Raw genomic sequence first — 21,407 nt, 5'->3', positions numbered from 1 at the left:
TTTTGTAGAAAAGATAACAATCTCAAATGCTGATGGTTTGTAAGCCAAGACTTAAATCATAACCTGAGGTGGAATTCAGTCTACTGCAAAAGATACAAAATTCATACTGCAGAAGATACAGAACTCATTTCAGTGCTTAGGATATTTCAATTTTGATGCTTCAAATTCTACTAACAGTTTTTTTAAGTGTCCTCAAAACATGTAGAAAGGATGATCTATAAGGGAATATAAATTATACAGTAGAGGTAGGCCTTAAAGCTTTTAAATCTATTTAGGACAACAGTAAACAGAAGTTAAGAGCAGATGCCACAGAGCTAGACCGGCAGAGCACAACTCTAATTAACTTTTGCCTCACTGCTGAGAGGGCTGCACACTACCACAAGAAGTGTGCAGCTTAAGAATAAGCCAATTAGTGAGTGGAGAAAATTACTATCTTACCTTAAAAGCTTTAACATTTTGGTCAGCTATATCTCTGCTGAGCTCTAATGATGGCTTTTAGAACAGGGTTAGTCTCATTAGATCCCCAAGTTAGAAATCAGACTTGTTAGTGGCAAGTGAACATCTTCAACTTGACAAAATGGTCTTAGATTTTGGAGTTTTACAACTGTTTCTCTCTCTGCCACCACCTCCATTTTAGAGTCAAACCAAATTATTTTTTACCCAGTTCCTATTTCCCCTTCTCAATGAATGAGAAAGAAATGCCTTTTTTTTTCAGGACAATGAAAGAACTACATAGGAGAACAATTCTATGAAAGAACATGCAACTATAACTATACTAGAAAACTTCTACTTGAAGTTTCTTGAAATGCTAATAAGTATGACTTTAATATATGAAACAGAGCTGTAAAAGCAAGTTGTTTAACCTCAAACCCTCAACTGGCTCTCTTCAATCCCTGATCAAATTATTTTTTGGCTTATGCATTCCCATTTCTTAATTTTCATACTTTATACTAGTAGATACCCAGAACACTGCATCTTAAATGACATTTTTGGTAAAATACATTGGTTACTGCTTTATTTTATTTTATTTTTAAAATCATCCTTATGAGCTATCCCTGTCCAGCTCTACTTACTACTTTCTGAATTTCTTGTGGGTGAATTTGAACCTCAGCCAAATCAAGTATTAGGAAAATAATTGTAAGTACAAACAGAAGGCAAACAGAGCACAGTAAATAATGAAGGGAGAGGATATGAGAAAGAGTACAAAAGGAACAAAGAAACAAATTCCACTTTGAATTATTGAGTCTTCCACACTGCACCTAAGTGCAACGCTAACTTAACACAGGTGTACGCCACATGAGCTTATGAAAAAACTTGATTGTGAAGAGTGTAATGATGGCTCTATGTCTGCAGCACATTCATTCCGTGGTTCATTTATGCATCTGTTATATATTTGTCTTGGAAAAAAAAGGAAAAGCTAGTATTTTAAAGATGTTAAAGCAGTTGATCATCTACACTTAAAAGTAAGTGCATTTGAAAGACCATATGCTAACGCAAAGGAACAAGGCAGTTAAGCAACTGTGATAAGGTTTGGAGGTGCCCTAGTGCAGAATTTGGGCTTTATCTGCACAATAACACAAACCCTGGTTATGGACCACAGATCCACACTGCAAAAGCACAGGACAAAAAAGCTCTCTGTCCTCAAAGACTTACAATTTAAGTATAAGCAAAAACACAACCACAGACAGGGAAGTAAAGGGAAACTACGAACAGCAGCGTGGCTAACAATATCCATACAGTGGCAACCTGTCTCATGGTTTTTATATTACAGTGTACTAGAATTTAATTTTTTTGAAGGTTTTCGAATAAAGCATTGCAATAACAGTGTGAATGTTCACACAGGAGTGAACAAGGCAGTGCCTCTTTGAAACACGGAACACGTTGGTCTTGGTAAGCGGCATGAAGAGGTCTGATGAGCAGGGAGTGTAGATGAGTCAAAACAAATGAAAAGAGACATGAAAAGAGAAATGGATAGACAGGGGCGCTGGAAGTATTGTGAAAGCAAAGACATCTAATGATTAATATGACAAAGAATGTTGTGGAAGAAGAGAGAAAAAATGTGAAGAACAGAATTTTGCAATGGGAGCAACAACGTTTGATTACATCAAATCAAATCATCAGTGTTTGATTATATCCAGTCAGAAGCACGTTGAATTTATACAAAGAGGAAGGACTGCCAAAGAGATGATGTTGCCCTAATTAAAGAGATGCGATGATGTGAGACTGGATAAGCTGAGAAAATGCACAAGTAGGACTAAGTCCTACTACTATGACTCTCACTAAGCAAAACAAACAGAAAACATGGCCAGTAATAGCTAAACATAACCTAGATGTGGCATTTGGAAATGTTTACCTTTTTATTAATTGTATTTTTTTCTTAATAATACTTTATTGAATCTAGACCTTGAGCCCTTATATACTTAAAAATTCACTAAGTCAGGGAGAAACTTGTATACATTCAATACATGAATAACAATCAAAAGCACATTTACACCATGTAATTTTACTAGCTACAGAAAGATGAGTCCTCATGGAGAATTTTGTGATGTGAAAAAGAAAAAAACATATTAGCATGAAATAGGCCACATAGCCAAAGTGTTCTCTAGTTGTGTTGAAGCATGCAAAATGTCAAAAGATGTTATTTAAGACAGCATGTTAACTTGAGACGTATGAAAGAATTTTCTCTTGCAGGCTTCCCATGTAGCTGTTTAAATCAGCTGATCCCTGATATACAAATGTATTAGGAATGTATTAGGATATCTAACTACTAATGACCAATTCATATCCTTTCAGCTTTCCAAGGTGTTGCAAAGACATGCCACATATCATAGCAATATTTTGAGGACCATCTAATAACCAAAATTTAAAAATAAATAAGTGTACACTACCTGGCTGTAAAGAATTACTATTTTTGTATTATAAGACCTCAGTAAAGCTAACTTCTACCTTATGAAGAATGCTGTGCAGCGTTTCTTTGCTGTGGATTAATATAAAAAATAAACCACCCCATCTTATTGAGAAAGGCTTTGTACAGTATGAATACAAGCACAACTTAAGGTACCATAAAAGACAGCAATTAAAATAAATTACTGAAAAAAATGCATTAAATTTTATTCCAAAAGATTCGAGGGGAATGCCCCTACTTCCGTACACAAAGATCTAGAGATCAATTTTTTCTGATCTTTCATCATTAGCAGTTGGCAAGCTGCCAAGAACCTTCCAAAAAAGCATACAAATGAGAGCTATTCAAAGAAAAATCTGCAGGAAACCTTTCTGAGGATCCTTGCAAGGGTATTTTGTTCAGTTTTGTCCAACAGATCATTGGCTCCCTGATGTACTCCACGAGAGCTGTTCCAGATGGTGGTATGCCAAGGACAAAACTGTAACGCAGTATATTGCCACACTCAATTCATTACCACACAGAGAAGTAATGCGTTTAAGCTCAATTATTATTTTTTTTAAACAAAGTTTATTCAGGCTGCAGGAAGCAGAAGTTGCTGCTGGGAGCTGTAGAAGGATTGCACAGGGATGGGGGTGAGGCCTCAAGAGAGGATATATTTCTTTATTTCCTTCAGGGCTGTTGTTTTTTCCATTGAGGGGAGGGAGAGGGAGGAGGAGATCTGCAAGCTGAAAAAGCAGTTTTCAATCAAGAAAACTTCTTTCGGTTAAGTACTCCCAGTTCCCCACATGCTGTTTGGTAAAGGGAATAAATGTGGACAGGTTTCATTTGTACATAACCTTATTAGAACTGTCTGACTGTTTCCAGTATTCTTTTTATATATTACACCATTAGGGAGCTTTTTATAACATCCATGGTGAAGTATAAACATTTCATAATGGAAAGAGTTATGACCCCCGATCCTCAGTACAGCACAGAATCTAGACAGTTTTTTCTGCATCCACCCTACCAGAGAGTTCCAGTTCCCCCATTCTCCTTGGCATGACCTGCAGAGACACAGGAGGCATCACACCAGCATTTCACTATAGCCCCTCTTGAAGAATCTTACACTAGACACCTGCAAGTATTCAACAACTTAGTCTTAAGAGTATGACAGCTTGCTTTCCAAACTGCAGTGTAAAGGTTGGGGGGGTGAGGAAACAACCCCTTAACATATTAAGTACTAGAGGAACTGAACTCTGGAAAAAGCAGTGTGAAAATTCAAAGGATTTACTTTCAGAGTAAAGACTGCTAAAGCATTTAAATGATAAATTATGTCAAAAGCCTTCAGATGCTTGTTTGTGTGATATCCATGGATCTCCAACTTACAATGGTTCGGTTTTCATGCAAATTTTTAAAACGAGGCCAAATTTCAATTGTAAAATAAATTACAATATAATTTATTTAAACATTTTTGCAATTTTATTTTTAAAAAATCCAATAACGCTTTTACAAATGAGACTGGAAAAGGCATGGCTGGTATCTATGCTGAAGTTTTCTGTAAAGTAACTATGAAAAACCTGGGTATAGATTAGATCCTATACTGCCCCATTTAACATTAAAGTATTACAAAAATGAGGAAAATATATTCCAAAGAAGAATCTTTAGACCCAGTGATCCTAATATACCAGAGAACTGGGTAAGAATAAACAGAAATATATTAAAACCAAACAAAGAAATTAACCCTAAAATAACTCAGCAAAAATCATTCATTATATTCCAGGCTAAACATATCTAAGAAACTTAAAGAAATCTAGAAAATGGTATCAAAATTAGATTAAGGCATAAAGCTTTTGTGTTATTTGCAGTAAATATAAAGACAAACTTAACCCTGGAAACAGTAAGCACCATGTAAAACATCCAGCAGCCACCCCCTCGGTGCATGCTGGAAATAGTGCCATGGATGGCAGAGTTCAGTGCAGGTTCTTCCAGTTCTCAACACATTACTTCCACAGGTCATAAAATAAACCCAGATACAGCAAAACTGACTGATAACTAAAAAGCAAAAATGCAAAGATCCTGAAAAAACTTTAGCAAATCTGCAAAATTTAAAGCCAAAAGTGTAAGAAAGCATTCATATTTTTCCTTGAAAACAAGCTGGAACTAAAATTCTGTTATTGCACACCAGAAAGGAAAATCTAATGTATTTAATTACAACTGTTCTAAATTAAAGTAGAAGATTAATTCAAAAGCAATTTTAATCCAAACATACGTATTTGTATTCTAATAAAACTTAATTTTAGAATTCCGCTGAGGAAGCATGTCCAAGCAGTTATAGGGAAAAAAAACCAAAGAGACCTCACGATTGTCTGTAACAGCTGCCTCCTTTGCCCTATTAGCTTCTCAGGAATCCAACCAAATTTCCTATCTGAATCTATAACCACAAAGCTCAGAACCAGAGTGTGCTGGCAGTAGGATTTCAGCCACGAATGGCAAGGAAAAGGAAAGCCAATCTCTCAGTGGCTGGTTTTACTATGGTAGCTTAAGTTGCAAATTGCCTGCAAGTCCTTTGGAAATTAACAGAATCTAATTTTTCAAGATATTGTAGTGGACGTGGAATTTTGGGACAAAGAACCTCACAATGCACCTGACCAACATCAAGGCCCAACTAGAAAGTCATACACATTTTTCTAAGGCAAGGAATTTAAAATAAAAAACCTCTATGGAATTATATGAGTTAAAAATATAAATTGTTAGAAGACAGTAAAGAACCACATGATCTTAAAAAGACCAGAGTCTATTTCTGTGTTAAAATTTTTATCTGCACTCCTGTGACTCCTTGTCATTTTATCATCTCTTTGGTTAGAACTGTTTTTCCTGCCCTCTATTTGTCAATGATAAACTGGAATTGATTATTGACCACATCTTTTTCCTGCATGCTCTCCTCCAGATTGAGCTTATCTGCCCTCTTGGCCTTGCATCAATAGATCACTTACAAAGCTCAGTCTGTGTGCCATCCTCATGTAGCCTTTGCTACAACTTGCCTTACTTTTAGAAAAATCTGAGTCCTCTCATCTCCCATTTTTCTGAAAATTAAACCAGAAATAGTTATTTACAGATGATTCTGCCTGTTTATCACTTTTAGGAACTCATCCCTAAATGGAGATAGGAGTCAAACTTTAGGAACCGTAAAATTATGCACTTTTCATAAAAATCAGATTGTTTCTGCATGAATTAGATAGAAAGGACTTTTATATGAAAATAAATAGCTAAATGTATGGGCAAAGAGGCATTTACTAGCAGAAATGCTTCTAAATCCACAAAATTACTTTTCAAAGTTTGCTCTTGGCCATCAGACCTTATTCTTGCCAGTTTGAAAACTGAAATCTGCTACACAGTCTGTAAAATTTAGTTTTAAACTACTTGCATTAATTTTTAAGTATATAAAAGTATATTAAAACCAAAATAAATATTTAAAATCTTTGCAAATTACCAATTTCCCTCTTCCAATTTTATATCTGAAAACATCAAAATTTAAAATAGCAGGCAAGTGTACGCATGCTTTGTCTTTCAACCCTGTTTAACCAGAGGATGGGGCTTTGTGTGCACATATACAATGCCCAATATAGGAGACTTAGCTGAAATATCTAATTCTCAAAATTCATCTGGTTTTAGTTACAGAAGTGCAAAAACCAGTTTAGAATCAATAGGAAACGTTCTACTTTATCCCTCTCTAATTTAGAAATGTCTAAGCTGGTTTTACTCAAGCTTTGTAAAAATACAAACAAAAGAAGTTTAGGAAAAAAAAAAATACACCACCACCACCAAAACACACCCTATACCCAAAAAAAAAATCCCAAAACAGAACCTCCCATTGCTTATAGAGACTGACAAGCTGAAGTCTCAGCCCTGGAGTTATTTTTATGGACAGACAGTAAGTAACTTGGAGAAGAGCTTATAATGGAAGCAAAGCACACAGTAATTAGACAGTAACTACAGCATAACAACAACAGTAATATGCATTTCAAATGTGTATCCCAAAACTCCTGGAAAATGTGCTTGCAATGTAAAGCAAAACCAGTATTGAATTATTTGATTCAGGTATACTGAGCATGCTCTCTGCAGTGTTTGTGCTAGGTATTTTCAGAAAAGGGTAAGTCTTTAAAAAAATCCCTACCTACTGGCCATGTTCCATTCAAGTGCTGGATTTTGAGAATTTCTCTCAGTTTCTGTCAAAACCCCTCCTTTTCCATTTTCTTTCTCTGGTTTCAACTGATTCCAAAAAGCAGTTCCGATGTTGATAGATTGAAGATCTATTTGGTATTGTCTGTCTTCAACTTCTGATCCAGGGTCTCGAAGAATTCCTAGATTTAGTGCTCTCCTGTAAGGAAAAGAAATCACCAAAGGTCACAATCAGACCAACCAGATATTCGTTGGTCTGATTCGTTAAGATCCAGATTAACAAAATGAAGGTACCAATTTTGCCATTTTTGTCTACACTAAGCATTATTTTAATTTCAAATCTTCAAATTACCCATCTGCCTCTTTCCTATGGAATTCAATGGGAGATCTGCAAATGAACATATTCCTTAATTTAGCTAAATGTACCAAAGTTGATATGAGATCAATGCATCAACTTCATTGCACTTCCAATCAGATTTATACAAGCAGCCTTGTGGGGCAGTAGGACTGATTCATATCTACTGAATGGATACAGGATGGATACAGAACTCCTCAAAAAGAACAGCTACATACCAGTCTGACCACGAAGTATAACCAACTGTTCCACTGCTCAAATTCATCAAAGAATACAAATTAAAAAGAATACTTCAAGATGATGGAAAAACAATTCAGTCCTTTTACCACTGTATTTCAGCACAGAGTTTTTTAAATAAAATTCTTCTAACAAGTGAGAAAGAAGCATTTTTGAGTGAACCACATTCCTTGTGGATTCCTTTAAAGTCTAACACACTAGATTTTACAAAGTACTTCAGTCTTGAGCTGAGTTTTGGAAACAGTCAGACTCAACTTCAACAAAACATTCAAGAGCTATTAAACAAGTGGGGGCTGCTGCGACCCTTCAATTTTACCTGTGATCAGTAACAGAGGAATCTTCTACTGCCATTCCTCTTCTGCTAATAGGCACTGGGAAATACTAAAAAAAAATTTCTTGCCCTTTCTATACTGGGAACAACACAGCCCTCTGTGCACTGTTCATTTGATATTATAACAAAAAATTCACCATTATATTATCGCTGCTTTTCAAAATAGGGGAGCAAGGGGATCTTAATTTTTTTTTCCTTCAATCTGTGATCACAAATTGTAGTCTACTTTTATTGATTTCACAGATCTGCCTTGAAGCTTGAGCTTCTTATTTGCATATGACATCCAATCTACTGTTCTATTCAAGGTCTTGGGCCAATATGATTTAGTATACAGCTGCTGTCTTCACAGAGAAATTAATAATTCTGCAATTTGTGTGAATTTGATGCTAATAATCTAAACATAAATAACTACTGAAGTAGCACATCCCAAACTGCAAACTCAAGAGTACAGGTATGCAAACTATAGGTATGCAATCAGTTTCAAAGTGCAATACCAGTGCTGTCCAAATCCAAATAACAGTTGAAACTGCTAATATACTGCCATTGTTACCAATGGAGTATGTTAGCAATTAAGAAAATTAAGTAATTAATCATATGTACCCACAGAGGCAAGTGGATGACAGGAAAGCCATTTTGATCAAGTCATTCCTGGTGTGGCAGTGTGATGGCATTGTTCAGTAGTCCCTATAACTTTCTTAAGTGCTTAGTACAAACACACTGAAAATCTGTTATGTCAGTAGTGGTATTTCAAAATTAAATGTGGTTTCTTAAAACTTAAGAATGTGTTTGTCAACTTTCCACACAGAGAGGTCTAACCACAACCACTGTGCCTTTTATTATTCTTCCTAAGGCATTATTTCATCAATATGAATGCAGTTTTTTTTTTTTTTTAAAACCCCACCACAGAAGATTATTGTATGATCCAATGTCTATTTTCATACTTTGTCTAATACAAGTAAATACTGGAATATTTATTTTGTGAAATATTACTTAAAGCACCAAACCACATATTTTTGAAAATCTGCTTGCATATATAAAACAGAATATGATACTAATTTTATGTGCATAATGGATTGCTCTCCCCTTTACTTCACAGTAAGCATTTTTCATTCTTTTATGAGCAGCTTGATAACTTGCAATAGGCTCACCTAGATATTCCTTAGACTCAATCAGCTAACCATGACCTTGTGAACCAAATTCCTCGAGCACAATGTGTCTGTATGCACTAATCTGAAACTCCCCACTGTGACAATGCCTTTCTTACCCTCACTAATTTACTTATTTAAACATAAACCACAACAAAATGACTCTTTGACAAAAATCTTTAGGTGCAGCAAAAAATACAAGGGTATTATTTAAAGAGAAGTACTCGTGTGTGGCATTGCCAGTATCACATTTGTCTGCTGCACCTTTTTTTAATGCACTTTGGGATATTACAGCCTAACATTTTCAGCTTCAATATTTTCATGCTGATATAAAAGTTCATATTTGCATTATCCTACTCTTAACAATCTCTAATATATAATAAAAAACTCTTCTTCTGATCGTTCAGATACACTTTTGAAATCCAAGTATACTGTGTTTCTATAGATAACCCACTTCAAGAAACACAGATTTTACACATACTTGTAAAATCCAAGGATTAGTAATAAATGCCTTGATGTTTTGATGAAGCTCGTTATGGCTTTCAGAAATTGCATCATGCCAGTTTTATACAAGGATCAAAATAGAGCCTTTTCCCAAATAAGTAATATATATATATATACACATATACAGGCATTTACATAAGCCCTAATTTCTAGTTTCCCATATCAACAATTTACATACAGTGATTTACATAAGCATTCATTTCTGGTTTTTCCATATCAACAATTCTCCTAAGTGTGTCTCCAATTTATTAGTTGTATACTTCCTAGAAGGATGAAGGTATGCTAAACCACAGCAAACCTGGCCTAATCGTATGTACATGTGCTTTGTATGAACTCTGAACCCTTTAAATTCCTTGCAGCAAATGAATTCCGGAAAACAGAGTAAGCCAAATTCATGACTTCTCTATCTCCAGTATAAGTGATGTTTTAGCAGCTGAAATGTACTGTAGGGATTAGGATTTTAATTGCTTCCCTCTTCTGAAAACAACTTCACTATCTCCTCTAATCTTTGGGCAGGTGGTGCAGAATAGAACAGTTGGTCAACAATACAGTAAGATCACAAGTGACCAAAGACAACCATCAGAATGTAACAGGAAACACAGGTTTAAAGTTTTTCTTCTTTTAAAATTGATTTTGTGTGGGTAAGGCTTTTTGTATGTTTATTTGAGAAGCAGTTAATGTTGACCCAGTTACTACATACTGCTGAATAAGCATAGTTCTGAGACCCATAGTAAAGAAGTTAAATTTATTCACTTACAGCTCATCTGAGACCTACAAAAAGCTAAACAAGCCAAGAAAATAGCTGTTAAAGACTACACATTAAGTAATAATTAAGAAATATTTGCAGACTTTACACATAACAGCTAATTTTTATTAGTACTTACTGGATCTCTGGGTGCAGTGATTTCTGCTTCCAGGTATAGAGATAATGAACCTATCTATTCAAATTTTACTTATTAAAGGTTTTGCCTGGCGGTAAAAGATCCTTCCTATCCTAATTTACAAAGGAAACAGAAAGTAAGCTTGGATAAATATATATTAACCTATGGCACATACGTAAAAGGACCCCTTGCTCTTCTGCTTCAGCTTGTGAAGTCCCATGCTAGATGTAGTCTCCAAGCCCCTCACCTATGCATAAGATGTGACTGACTAGTGTAGAAATCACAGCAGTATTCATCACTGACCTAATGCACCTTCACAGCCTTTTCCCCAATTCAATTCAATAAAGTTTCCTCCTTGACAAAACCATTGAATGTATTTTACCAAAGAGGGAAACTGAAGCAAAGTGTTTCTGAGGGACACAATGGACTCCATGTGGAATGAGATGCTATAGGTGTTAAGAAGAGCACTGAACAAAAACGTGGTAAACCAAGAAAATCTATGACAAAAACACTGGCCTTTAAGAATGCTGAGCTTCTATAAGGAAAACTTCAGAAAGGAATCAGCTTTTTAAATAAAGGCAATTACTTTTTTTTTTTTAATTATACCAAATAGATGGTATAATAGATACCTAGATGTCTTTTTGTCACAGACAAATTAACACTTGAGCCCTTCAGAGAGAAACAGAACTACCCCAACATCACACAACAAATAGGGACATGATCTAAGTACTAAAATAAAAAAAATCCTATAGCATGACTTCCCATGATGAAAGTCCTGGATATGCCTAAATTTGGAGATACTAAATTTTTTGTGAGGAAGATGGAAAGAATAATGAGAAGTAGAAAGAAAAGGAGAGCACAATACTGGGCAAAGGAAGAATCATAGAATCAGGGCACTAAGGCTGAAATTAAAGAAAAGAAGCAGGTAAGAACATTCTAATGTTGCAAGAAGAGAGGAGACATCTTTAGGCAAGAAGAGGTTCTCACAAGATCCTGGGTACATATTCTGCCCTACTGAGTGATACACACATCTTCCAGGACAAGGGTTTGCTTTCCCTGCAATCTGTCCATAGGGAGACCTGTGGTGTAACAAACAGTGTTTTATGGCTGCCAGGATGTTGGAAACAATTTATTTTAGTCTGGATCAGTAAAGCAGGCTTTCAAATGCCATCAGCAGTAAACTCCAATTCTCACTGTTTCTGCCTCTTTTCCCCAGGAACCATGCCACACATGACTAGCTTTGTTGGCAGCTGCTCCTTCTCCCCTCTCCAGCTCAGCCTCAGAATAACACGACGACTGTGCCATCTCTATAACTGCTGGCAGCATACTCTGGATTGGGTACTAGCAATGTATTATTAAATGAAAATATAAACTGAGTACAGTAAGGCTACTTTGCTTAATGTTTTTCTGATTAGCAAATGATACTATTGCTTACAGGAATCTGTTTAACAATGAAAACTGAATTCTGTCTGATTAGCCCTAGTGTTGTGATCTGCACAGCCAGATACATCAACATTATCTGCAGAAGGTAACACAATCCTTTAAGTAAGAATGGTTAAGGTATCTAGGTTCATCTCCATATGTGTAAATATCTCTTGTAAAAAGAAAACATCAGTGGTAGCTCTGTAAGCAAAATAAAAATTACTGACCCCTTCTTAAATTTTCATAGTGGACAAATACATCACATCCTAATGCAAAGGAAAAAGTTATAAATTACATTCTATGGAATATGTTGCAACACTCAAAAGTTCTAACTTTATACTGTTTTGTAGTGTTTATCATTTTTGTACATAGGCATAAATCAGCTGAGAGGTAGATTACTTGTGTTGAAAAAAAAGGGAGGTAACTGAAAGGTATTCAAAATTTTCTTCTGATTGCACTAAACTACTTGAAACAATTGCTACAGGAATGCAAAAATATAAGTGCAACAAGTAACTTTCCTCTTTTTCAAGGATAAATTTCTGACTTCCATCTCTTGGGCAAGGGTCCCTTTGCTCTGTATACCTACAGAGATAAGTACCACTGAGAAGAGAGGAACTGGTACAAGTGTTTAAAAAGCTAATGCAGAGTATACAACAACAAATAGCTACAAAGATCATTAGGTAATGCAATGAATTCCATGTGGGAACTCAGTACTTCCAAATCACAAAAAAAAAAGAAAAAAAAATTCAATTATGGATAAACATGTCCTAAAACAGGATCCAATACATGAATGCCAAAGCACCTGGTAAAAAAAAATCAACTGGGTGTACAGAACAAAGCATCTACACTCACTATCATTCAGAACAGGTAATCACATAAAAGAGCACTAAGATTTCAATTGACAGTTGTTAACATATCTTTTAGTCTCCTCTGTGTCAGAGTCTGAAATAAGGATGTGTTAGATACATGTTTAGAAAATTTAACCATGAAAAACGTGTTTGAATTCTGCTATTTGAATTCACTCCAAGCTTCTAGATACTTCTAGCACAGTACAGAATCTACTACTATGACAATCACAGCTCCTGACAGAGAATGACATTAAGAGAAGGTATCCAGGATCTTCAACAAAGCCATCACAGTACTCTACACTAAGCTAGGTATTAAATAGTCACTTTTGAGATATGTAGATGGGATAGTTAGAAACACAGAGTTATCTCCTCTCTGCTGCTACACTTTTCTAGTTGTGCAGCAATAACTCTTCTACAGAAAAGAATTTTAGTAATAACCAAACTTTTTCCTAAAATATCCAAATATACTATTTTCTTTTACTAATATTTTTCAGCACAGCTTTTTCTTGCCAAGCTGAAGCAGACAGGTCTTTCCTTACAATTGCTTTGTAGCTTTTTCTTAACAGACAACACAGAAAAAACCCTCAGTTCTCAAACTAATTGCTCAGAGATCACAAAATGTAAAATTAGAATCACATTTCTCTAACTACCATGTGTGCTCTATTTCACCAGTTTCATCAACTGCAACTACTGAGTCATACAGGTATTTATTTAATCCCAAACCACTTTATAAAAGGACTGACATTCATTGAGCTATCATAATGCAAGAGAAGAGAGATTTGGTTTTGAAGACAGAAGAATAAATCTGGTGTTGGGAAGCCAACGGTTTGTGCCTATTTTCCATGTGTGGTTGACCCTCTCAAAAGGAGCAGGAAACACTGTCTTGGCTAGAATTGAGGTGAGAAGTCTAAGAGGATGTATGGATGTGCAGAAGAGCAGAGTGTGCCAGGTCTCCATATGTTGTACATGAGAACCTTTGGGGCTAGGCAGACCCTTTGCCTGGCCTGCCATGGGACGTGCTTCCCTCTTTGCAAGGCTAGAACATGCCAAAGGAAAACAGGAGAGGCTCTTCTCTCTAAACTTGCTTAGTACATATCTCTAAATGACAAAATCAACCTCTTCAACAGTCTACCAATTTATACTGTGGGCATAAAGCCAAAATTTTCTTGTGAATGTAACTAATTGCATAGAAAACATTTTAAGAGTATACTGAGAATGCAAAGTTATAAAATATGAATAAAAGTTAGTGATTGTAACTTTAAAATTGATATGCTATTTATTTATTCTATTTAGGTGACTACTTAAATATTTTTATTTTGAAACCCAATAGATACCTATACAGAGGGAAAAAAAACCAAAAACAACACCCCCTCATTAATGCTCATTAATTACAGTGGTGGTGCCAGGTGGGTGCTACTGTAATTCCATTTGCTATCCACTTAGGAAGAACAGATTTTACTGAACTGGGCCACACCAAGGTCAGGACTGGTAGCAGTGCACTGACCAGAGAAGCTACTAAACACATGAAAGGAATTACAGCAGATCACACATCAAAAAATTTGGCCTTTGCTTCCTTTCTTAGTCCTATGGGCAAAAAATGCTCTACATACCCTGTGAGGTGACCAGACATACAAAAGTAGCCCTTGTAGCCCTTGTAGCAAGGGCTGCAGTACAGTAATTGCCTGCAAAGAAGCTGAAGAGCTTCTGCAGTGCACTTGTCTTCTAGAGCTGTCTCTGCAACACAGTATCAATGACCCTATGGCCACAAGGTACAGTATTAGGAAACTATGAAGTAATTTTGGTCTCTCTCAAAAAAAGTGTAAGATGAAACAAAGCTGAAGTTTGCAGCTGTGCATTTATATGTCATCTGTTTAATTACTTCTATAATCTTATTGTTTAAATTCCTCAGCAAAAATAACAGCAAGAGCAAGTCTGAACTTTAAAAAATCAGTTTTTCATTTTTATACTGTTTAATGTTTAGACAGTTTGAGGAATCTCTTTATACTTTTGAAATGTTCACCCAAATTCAGGAAGCACTGTATAAATATACACTTGACAGACTGTATAAATGATAAGTATGCACAATTCCAGTGGAAGGCCTGTATGATATTTTTGGATGCCAAATGTTCCTTGAAAAAAACCAAGTGGAATATAGTTTCTCTAAGTAGTGGAAGTTCAGAGAGGGGACTAGTAGAAATGCAAAATACAATATAACCCAAAGACTTTTATGCTTTTGTTTTGTGGTAGAAATAATTTTATCTCTGAACTTAATGCTGCCTGGCAGTCAAAGGATCCTTCATTTCAGATTTTTAAATATTTTGTGGATACTTGCTTTACCATATGACTAAGATAAATAATCTTATGATTTCCCCATTGTTTTCAGCCTGAATTTCACTTAGGTTTAACTGATAAATCTAGGTAAGTGGTACAATATCTCCATTTTTCCAGATGTTCTATAAATTCATCTAGGTGAAGTTTCACTGAACACAGCCTTCATATTTGATGTGTGAATTTCTCTAAATGGTGCAATACAGCTTGGTATAAGGAAAAGGCTGGAAGGCAAAGTGTCCTCCATGTGTTTCCTAAGTTGATGTGGGACAGGATTTCCTTTTGCTGCTGTGTCAGTATATCAAAATCATACCTGGATATCAATCAAATTGTATCTGAAGCAGAAAAAAACATTACAAACAAATAAATACCAGCTTTTCCTTTACACTAAACAATGTGTATTAATGCATACTTTCAGCATGTCTATTGCAATTGGTAATGCTTATAGCATGGTCAATACATGAAACTACTCCAAAGCATGAATATTTGAATTTCCAAGTCAATTCACATTTATCTTTGGCACTGATTACATTAGTTTCTCAAGATGCTACTTGCATTTTCTTCTTCTTCTTCTTCTAGAATCATCATATTCATAATGGCAAGCTGGAACTATTTCTGCAATAGTGTATATGATATTTTAAAATACACCAATAACACAGTATTAAAAATAACCTTTAATTCTTCTTCCTGAATCCTGGCTCTACTTTGTCTATTTCAATATCCCTTAACAACTCTCCTGATACAAAACCTCACTCCACAGTAATTCTGAAATACATCATCTGTCATGTTAAAGCCAGTATATTTTCTTCCTTAAAACCCCATTAGACTTTTGTTAACTGACTACTGGCACCTCCTAAGTCGGTATGAATCTATGCCTAATAAAATTTATTGAAGGGGAGTTTTACTTCTTAATAGGCATTTGAAGGAGGGCAAAGAGAGAAACAGAAAAGATACAAATCTACTCAAAATACCCACAGTACTGACCACGAAGACTACAGGTCCCAGCATCAGGTAGTTCAGTGACTCCACAATGCAGCTCAAATATTTAAATGGTGGTGATTATAAAGAAAACTTAAGAGCTTTATTTTTCTGCTTGGAGCTAAAAAAATTTGCAAGGACACTGCACAGATACAAACACACAAACAAATACACTGCCCATCTGGAAAACAGCAAATTCCATCATCTGTAGTTTGAGTCCAGTTTAGCAAATATAATCAGATACACTCTTATGAGCTGCAGTGTGTGAGAAATACAGAATGCAGATTAAAAAAAATTAATTTTAGAAAACAACTTCAATAAAATTTGCAGTTACATAATATATCAGGCATTTTTTTTACTATGCCAAAAACATGGACTAATCAACCAATGAAGCTGTCTGAATACAGAGTGTTAAAAAAGATATGCCAGAGAATTGCATTCCTTTGTATTTTTCTTGAATACATATATGCACATATTTATACACTTACAACCTTAAAAAGTTTTGAATTTGCTTTGCAACTGGATTTGCTCATCCACAAGTTTCTTCCTGTTTCTTGAAAAACTGTCACATGCAATGATTAAATAATACTGTTCACAAGGATTAAATAATACTGTTCAATAGTTAAATAATAATTTTGGTTATCAGAAAGAGTTCAAACCTCTTCTGTTCCTATCCTGCAAGTACAGGGCAAATCTATTTAGAGATACTCCTATGTCCAATTTGTACCACCTCCACACCCATTTATTTTTTAGTGTTCAAGAACACACATTACCAAGCCAGAAAACTGGAGTAGCTGTGATTTATGCCAACCATTTACAGTGAAACAGAGATGCCTGATACTATCTCTGTATTTTATTACTCTCAACATGCACTTGTGTTAGCCATTAACATACCAGTGCTGGCCATTGCCTTCTCACAGAAAAAACCAAAACCCCAGCAACAAAAATATCAGTGGGCATGAAAAATGTTTTGAGAGGCTGAAGAATGGTACATTTATCTTTGTGTCCAACAACTAATAAAGCCCATAAGATTACAAACCAACCCTTAAAAAGAAGTGATGGAAATTTTTTTTCTCAAGCAAAAAAAAAAAAAAAAAAAAAAGCTTCTGTTCTGAAATGCAAAACAAACCCACTGAATGTGGCTTTTCAATTTCTTTTTCCTTCTTTTTTCTTTATTGCAGCATGATAATAGCTGCAATAGGTTTAATAGCACAGCAAGACCTTAAATGTAACAAACATTAAGCAGGACTTTTGACCATACTTAAGGTGGTTGAGCTAAATGAAACTCTATTGGAAAAGTCAGTTAAGAGCTAGGAACCATGCTCACTTAAACAGTAAAATTTGAGTTGCTCAGGATAATAGTAACATGGATTTAATTTTGCCATGGGAGCTTGGAAGAGTATCCCATAGAGAAATATGCTAAAATAACATGTTACTATTCTGTATATTTCTGATAATCCTTTTTGTTAAATAACTGAAAACCAAAGTTGAAATACTTACAAGCATTAAATGAAAGACACTGGCAAACAGTTTTGCAAAAGAAAGAAATCTTCTATCCAAAATGTAGTTTAAGAACTGTGGTATGAATTTGTCATAGATAAAACCCTGTGAGGGACATCAGAGAACCCACAAGTATTTACGGAATGAACCACAATCTGTATACAGAAGTTAACAAATGCTTCTTTACAAAGGGGATATGCTTTTCTCAGTAACAGAAGCACACAACTTGCATTATAGTTACCTTGAGCTCTTGCAAGAATTAAAAATGCTACAAAGAGTTTTATACGCTATTGGAAAATACTTTTCAACAAAAAGCATTTGTTGAAACCAGAGCTGATGGAAATTATATTTACTCACAGTTGAGAAGAAAACTGTATAGGATAAAGATTTTTAAAAGCCCTCCTCAGCTCTTTTAGAATGAATTATTTACTGGAGTCAAGACTTTAGATGTTAATTTTCAGTATATAAGACAGAAAAGCAACCTTGATATATGAATTCAATCCTATATTTTAAGAATCAGTGAAGTAGAGTCTGGGAAGAAACTGGAAGGAGTTTGTGTAAAGCAAAGGAACATTACTTCAGTAATTCATACAGAGGAACCACTCCAGCTCTTAAGGTGGCATTAATTTCTAAGAACCAGCTAATTATTTTCTCCCATGTTAACAAAACCCAAACACCTCCCTTCATTCCCCCCTGTATTTTACAATAACAGGCACAATATTAAGCTACTTGTTCAGGAAAAAGAAAGATTAAAGGGATGTAACTTGAAGAAATGTAAAACCTTCAATAACATTGCTTTATCACTTAAAACATGAAACACAAAACACCACTCATATAAAAAATAACTCCATCTTTCAGATTACCTTTTATTTCCCAGTTTTATCTGAAAATTTTTTCATTGTAATAAAGTTGCTGAGTACATACACTGTGAAAGGTATTCTGGGATTTCTAAGTGGTATGTAATGTGTTTTTTCTTTGTCTCTGTGCCCTTTCTTGTTTGCCTTTTTAAACTGTTACAGTCTATTTAATAACGTTAACGATGAATCTGAGAACTATTTAAAAATTCTTAGTACACTGCATCAAATTCTGTGCTGTTTCAAAAGCCCAGATCGTGATGGCAGATTAAGCTGATAACACACACCTTTTTGCCAGGGCTAATCCTACACAATAAATAGGCTCAGGAAAATAACCTTACAGGAAACAACTGCCTGATGGCCCCACCATTTTTTTATTTCTTTCAGCTCCCTCAGCCTGTTCCTTATACACAAGTACAAACAGGAACACCATGAAGAAATAGATCTTAAAAGAGTTCAAATTTGCATTTACAATTTAAATGGGCACAAAACTAATTGCACAATGACCATGGATAAGGCAATGTTAAAAAACTGACACGACATTCACTGCACTCTGGGCAGCCCCAAGGAAGCCCAGGGCCACACTTTACTCTTTCAGTCCCTTCACTGGGCATGGCTGGTCTGCACATCACTTGCTTGGATGGGAGGGTGAGAGACCTCTCTACTCAAAGAACTCTTCAAATATCTGACATGTTTTCTCTCCCCTGTGGTAAAACAAGAATTGCCTTAGGGAGGAATTAACAGTTTGGAAAATATTTTCAAATGGGAGAAAGGGGCATTATTATAGTTAAGGAAAGCAGTTACAGACTTGATCTCAATGAAGGAGGTAGTTTTCAGTGCTGGTTAAAGAGAAAGAGATATGAGATTTCTGAGGGGTTCAGTCAAAATGTGCAAACATAGAGGGGAAAAAAAAGGATAAGAAATTATGCTTCCTAGGGAGAAGATGAATATAACTGCAATAAGCTTAAGTCTCAAGAAAAAAACACCCCTATGCATAACAAGTATTTAGAATCTTAGGACTAGGAAATACCAAGGCAAGAAGTTAGTAAAATGAGCATTCACATATCTAGAATACAATAAAAAGTTTAAAATTATTAGAACTAACCAAAAAAACCAAACAATTTGTTTGATTTTATTTTGATTGGCCTTCATCACAGCAGAACTGTATTTTTTTGGGAAAAAAATGAAACAGGAAAAAACGTGTAAACAGCATCTCAAACCAGCACAAATGAAAGAAATCCTAATCTGTCCTCCACTCAGTCACCCTAAACATATTACAGATTCCAAAACTGAGGTTGTATGAATTTCACATGGCTAGCTCTGCATATACCACACAGAAAATACTAGTTAATTGTGTTAAAACCTTATTTGAGACAGCAAGAAGTATCAGAAGACCAAGGAAAGTCCAAGTCTAGCCTGCTGTGTTTCTCTAACTTAACCTTGAACTTTGCAGAAGGTACAGCAGTTAAGATCACACATAGCTGAGAAATCTTTTTATAGAACAAAGTACAGCACATGAGCAAAGCAGAGAAAGCAATGCCCTTGTGGAAGTTTTACTTTAAAACTGCTATTTACTTCTGACCTTAAGCTGTTTAATGATGGCATCATGTTAAATGAAAGAAATGGAGTACATGCTACAGTAAATCACATAAAGTATGTAGACTTTGTAGACTCCATTTTGAAGAGATGCATCCTTGATGCCTGGCTCTTAACTTAACAACTAAACTGACTGTCCAACCTGAGAAATTCCTGAACACACAATCCATTTTAAAGGGAGCCTGGAAACCCATTCCCAATTTAGTTCTAAATCACACAGGATGCAGCTAGTGACAAGAACCCAGTTATGCAAACACCTCAGCCAAGCCAGAAGCAGAAAGGAAGAGCATTGCAGATAAAATGTATATTAAGTCCTCAAAACAAAGTTGAAAGTAACAATAAATCATTGAGGAAGGTCACTGGTTTTTTATATAAAAATATCTTAATATATGCACTGTTTAAGAATTCCTAGGCCTCAAAAATATCTTTATCAATTCTATGTGTTTCAACTTTGATCTGTTTAAATTAATTAGTTATTCCTTTGAATTCATTCTTTAATGATACATACTTGTATTTCTTTTCTCTCTAACATATTTAATAAGGTCTCCAAAAATGCAGTCCTGATTAACAATCAATGGATGCTTAAATGACATAATGCCACTGCTCTTTGACAGGGATGTTTCTATGAAGTATATTTCAATTTCCTTTCTCTGAAGGAGCTACTCAAAGAAATTAAAACTTATTTTATGAATCAAGTTCTGTGCTACTAACTGAAAGAAAAAATATAAAGTAGGTATGTGTATGGAGAACACAGTGATTAAATTTATCAACTGAAGAGAAAAGCAAAGTTGTAAAAATTATTTTCTTATGAAAATACTACACTATAAGGAAATGTATTTCAGAAAATTAATTATGTTGAAGATTCCTGTAAAACTCACAAGGAAACTTCAAGTAAAAACAAGTTTCAAGGTTAAAGCTGAACATTTTAAAAGCCAAATTCCAAATATAAATTTAGCTTTGAATAGCTTTTGGTATTAGATAATTAGCAAGCCACATTTCTGAAACTAAATGGGCAGCTCCAGCTGTTATTTTACAATTAGTTTCCACTGAGAGTTTTAAATTAATAACTGCTGCAATAGCCTTAAACATGCCAATGCTAATTAGGAGTAGTGTTTGCATGTAATGGTATCCATATATATGAATATTTTGCTGGGCAAAAGGTCTAAGCAGATTTTTTTTTGCCTCTCTGCTAAACACAGAAGAATAGAGAAATGTAAAGCAGGAAAAGACTTTACTTCCAAGCCCTACTCCAGAGAGTAGTATAGGATTCTAACAGAAGATAAAGATTATTTTCCCAAGTCTTTAAAAAACTTTATGTTAAAAAACATGTGATCAAGTACCATAGCAAAGAAAAATACTCAGAAACTG

At 35.1% G+C, this 21,407-nt stretch overlaps 1 protein-coding gene across 7 annotated transcripts in view; it reads right to left on the bottom strand.

The window, feature by feature from the left end:
* The window catches only part of VPS13B (vacuolar protein sorting 13 homolog B), a 431,824-nt gene that overhangs the window by 146,439 nt on the left and 263,978 nt on the right, over positions 1 to 21,407 (bottom strand). For all 7 annotated transcript variants that reach the window (XR_009488944.1, XM_059864515.1, XM_059864541.1 and 4 more), the window contains exon 31: positions 7,056 to 7,259. Coding sequence is in view for 6 of the 7 variants with exons in the window: in XM_059864515.1 (XP_059720498.1) it covers positions 7,056 to 7,259 (204 nt within the window). In the remaining variant the exon portion in view is untranslated. The remainder of the gene's footprint in view (positions 1 to 7,055; positions 7,260 to 21,407) is intronic.

Source organism: Haemorhous mexicanus, chromosome 1, assembly GCF_027477595.1.
Source record: "Haemorhous mexicanus isolate bHaeMex1 chromosome 1, bHaeMex1.pri, whole genome shotgun sequence".
In the NCBI taxonomy this organism is placed as follows: Eukaryota; Metazoa; Chordata; class Aves; order Passeriformes; family Fringillidae; genus Haemorhous; species Haemorhous mexicanus.
This window is presented reverse-complemented; position numbering and strand designations above follow the sequence as displayed.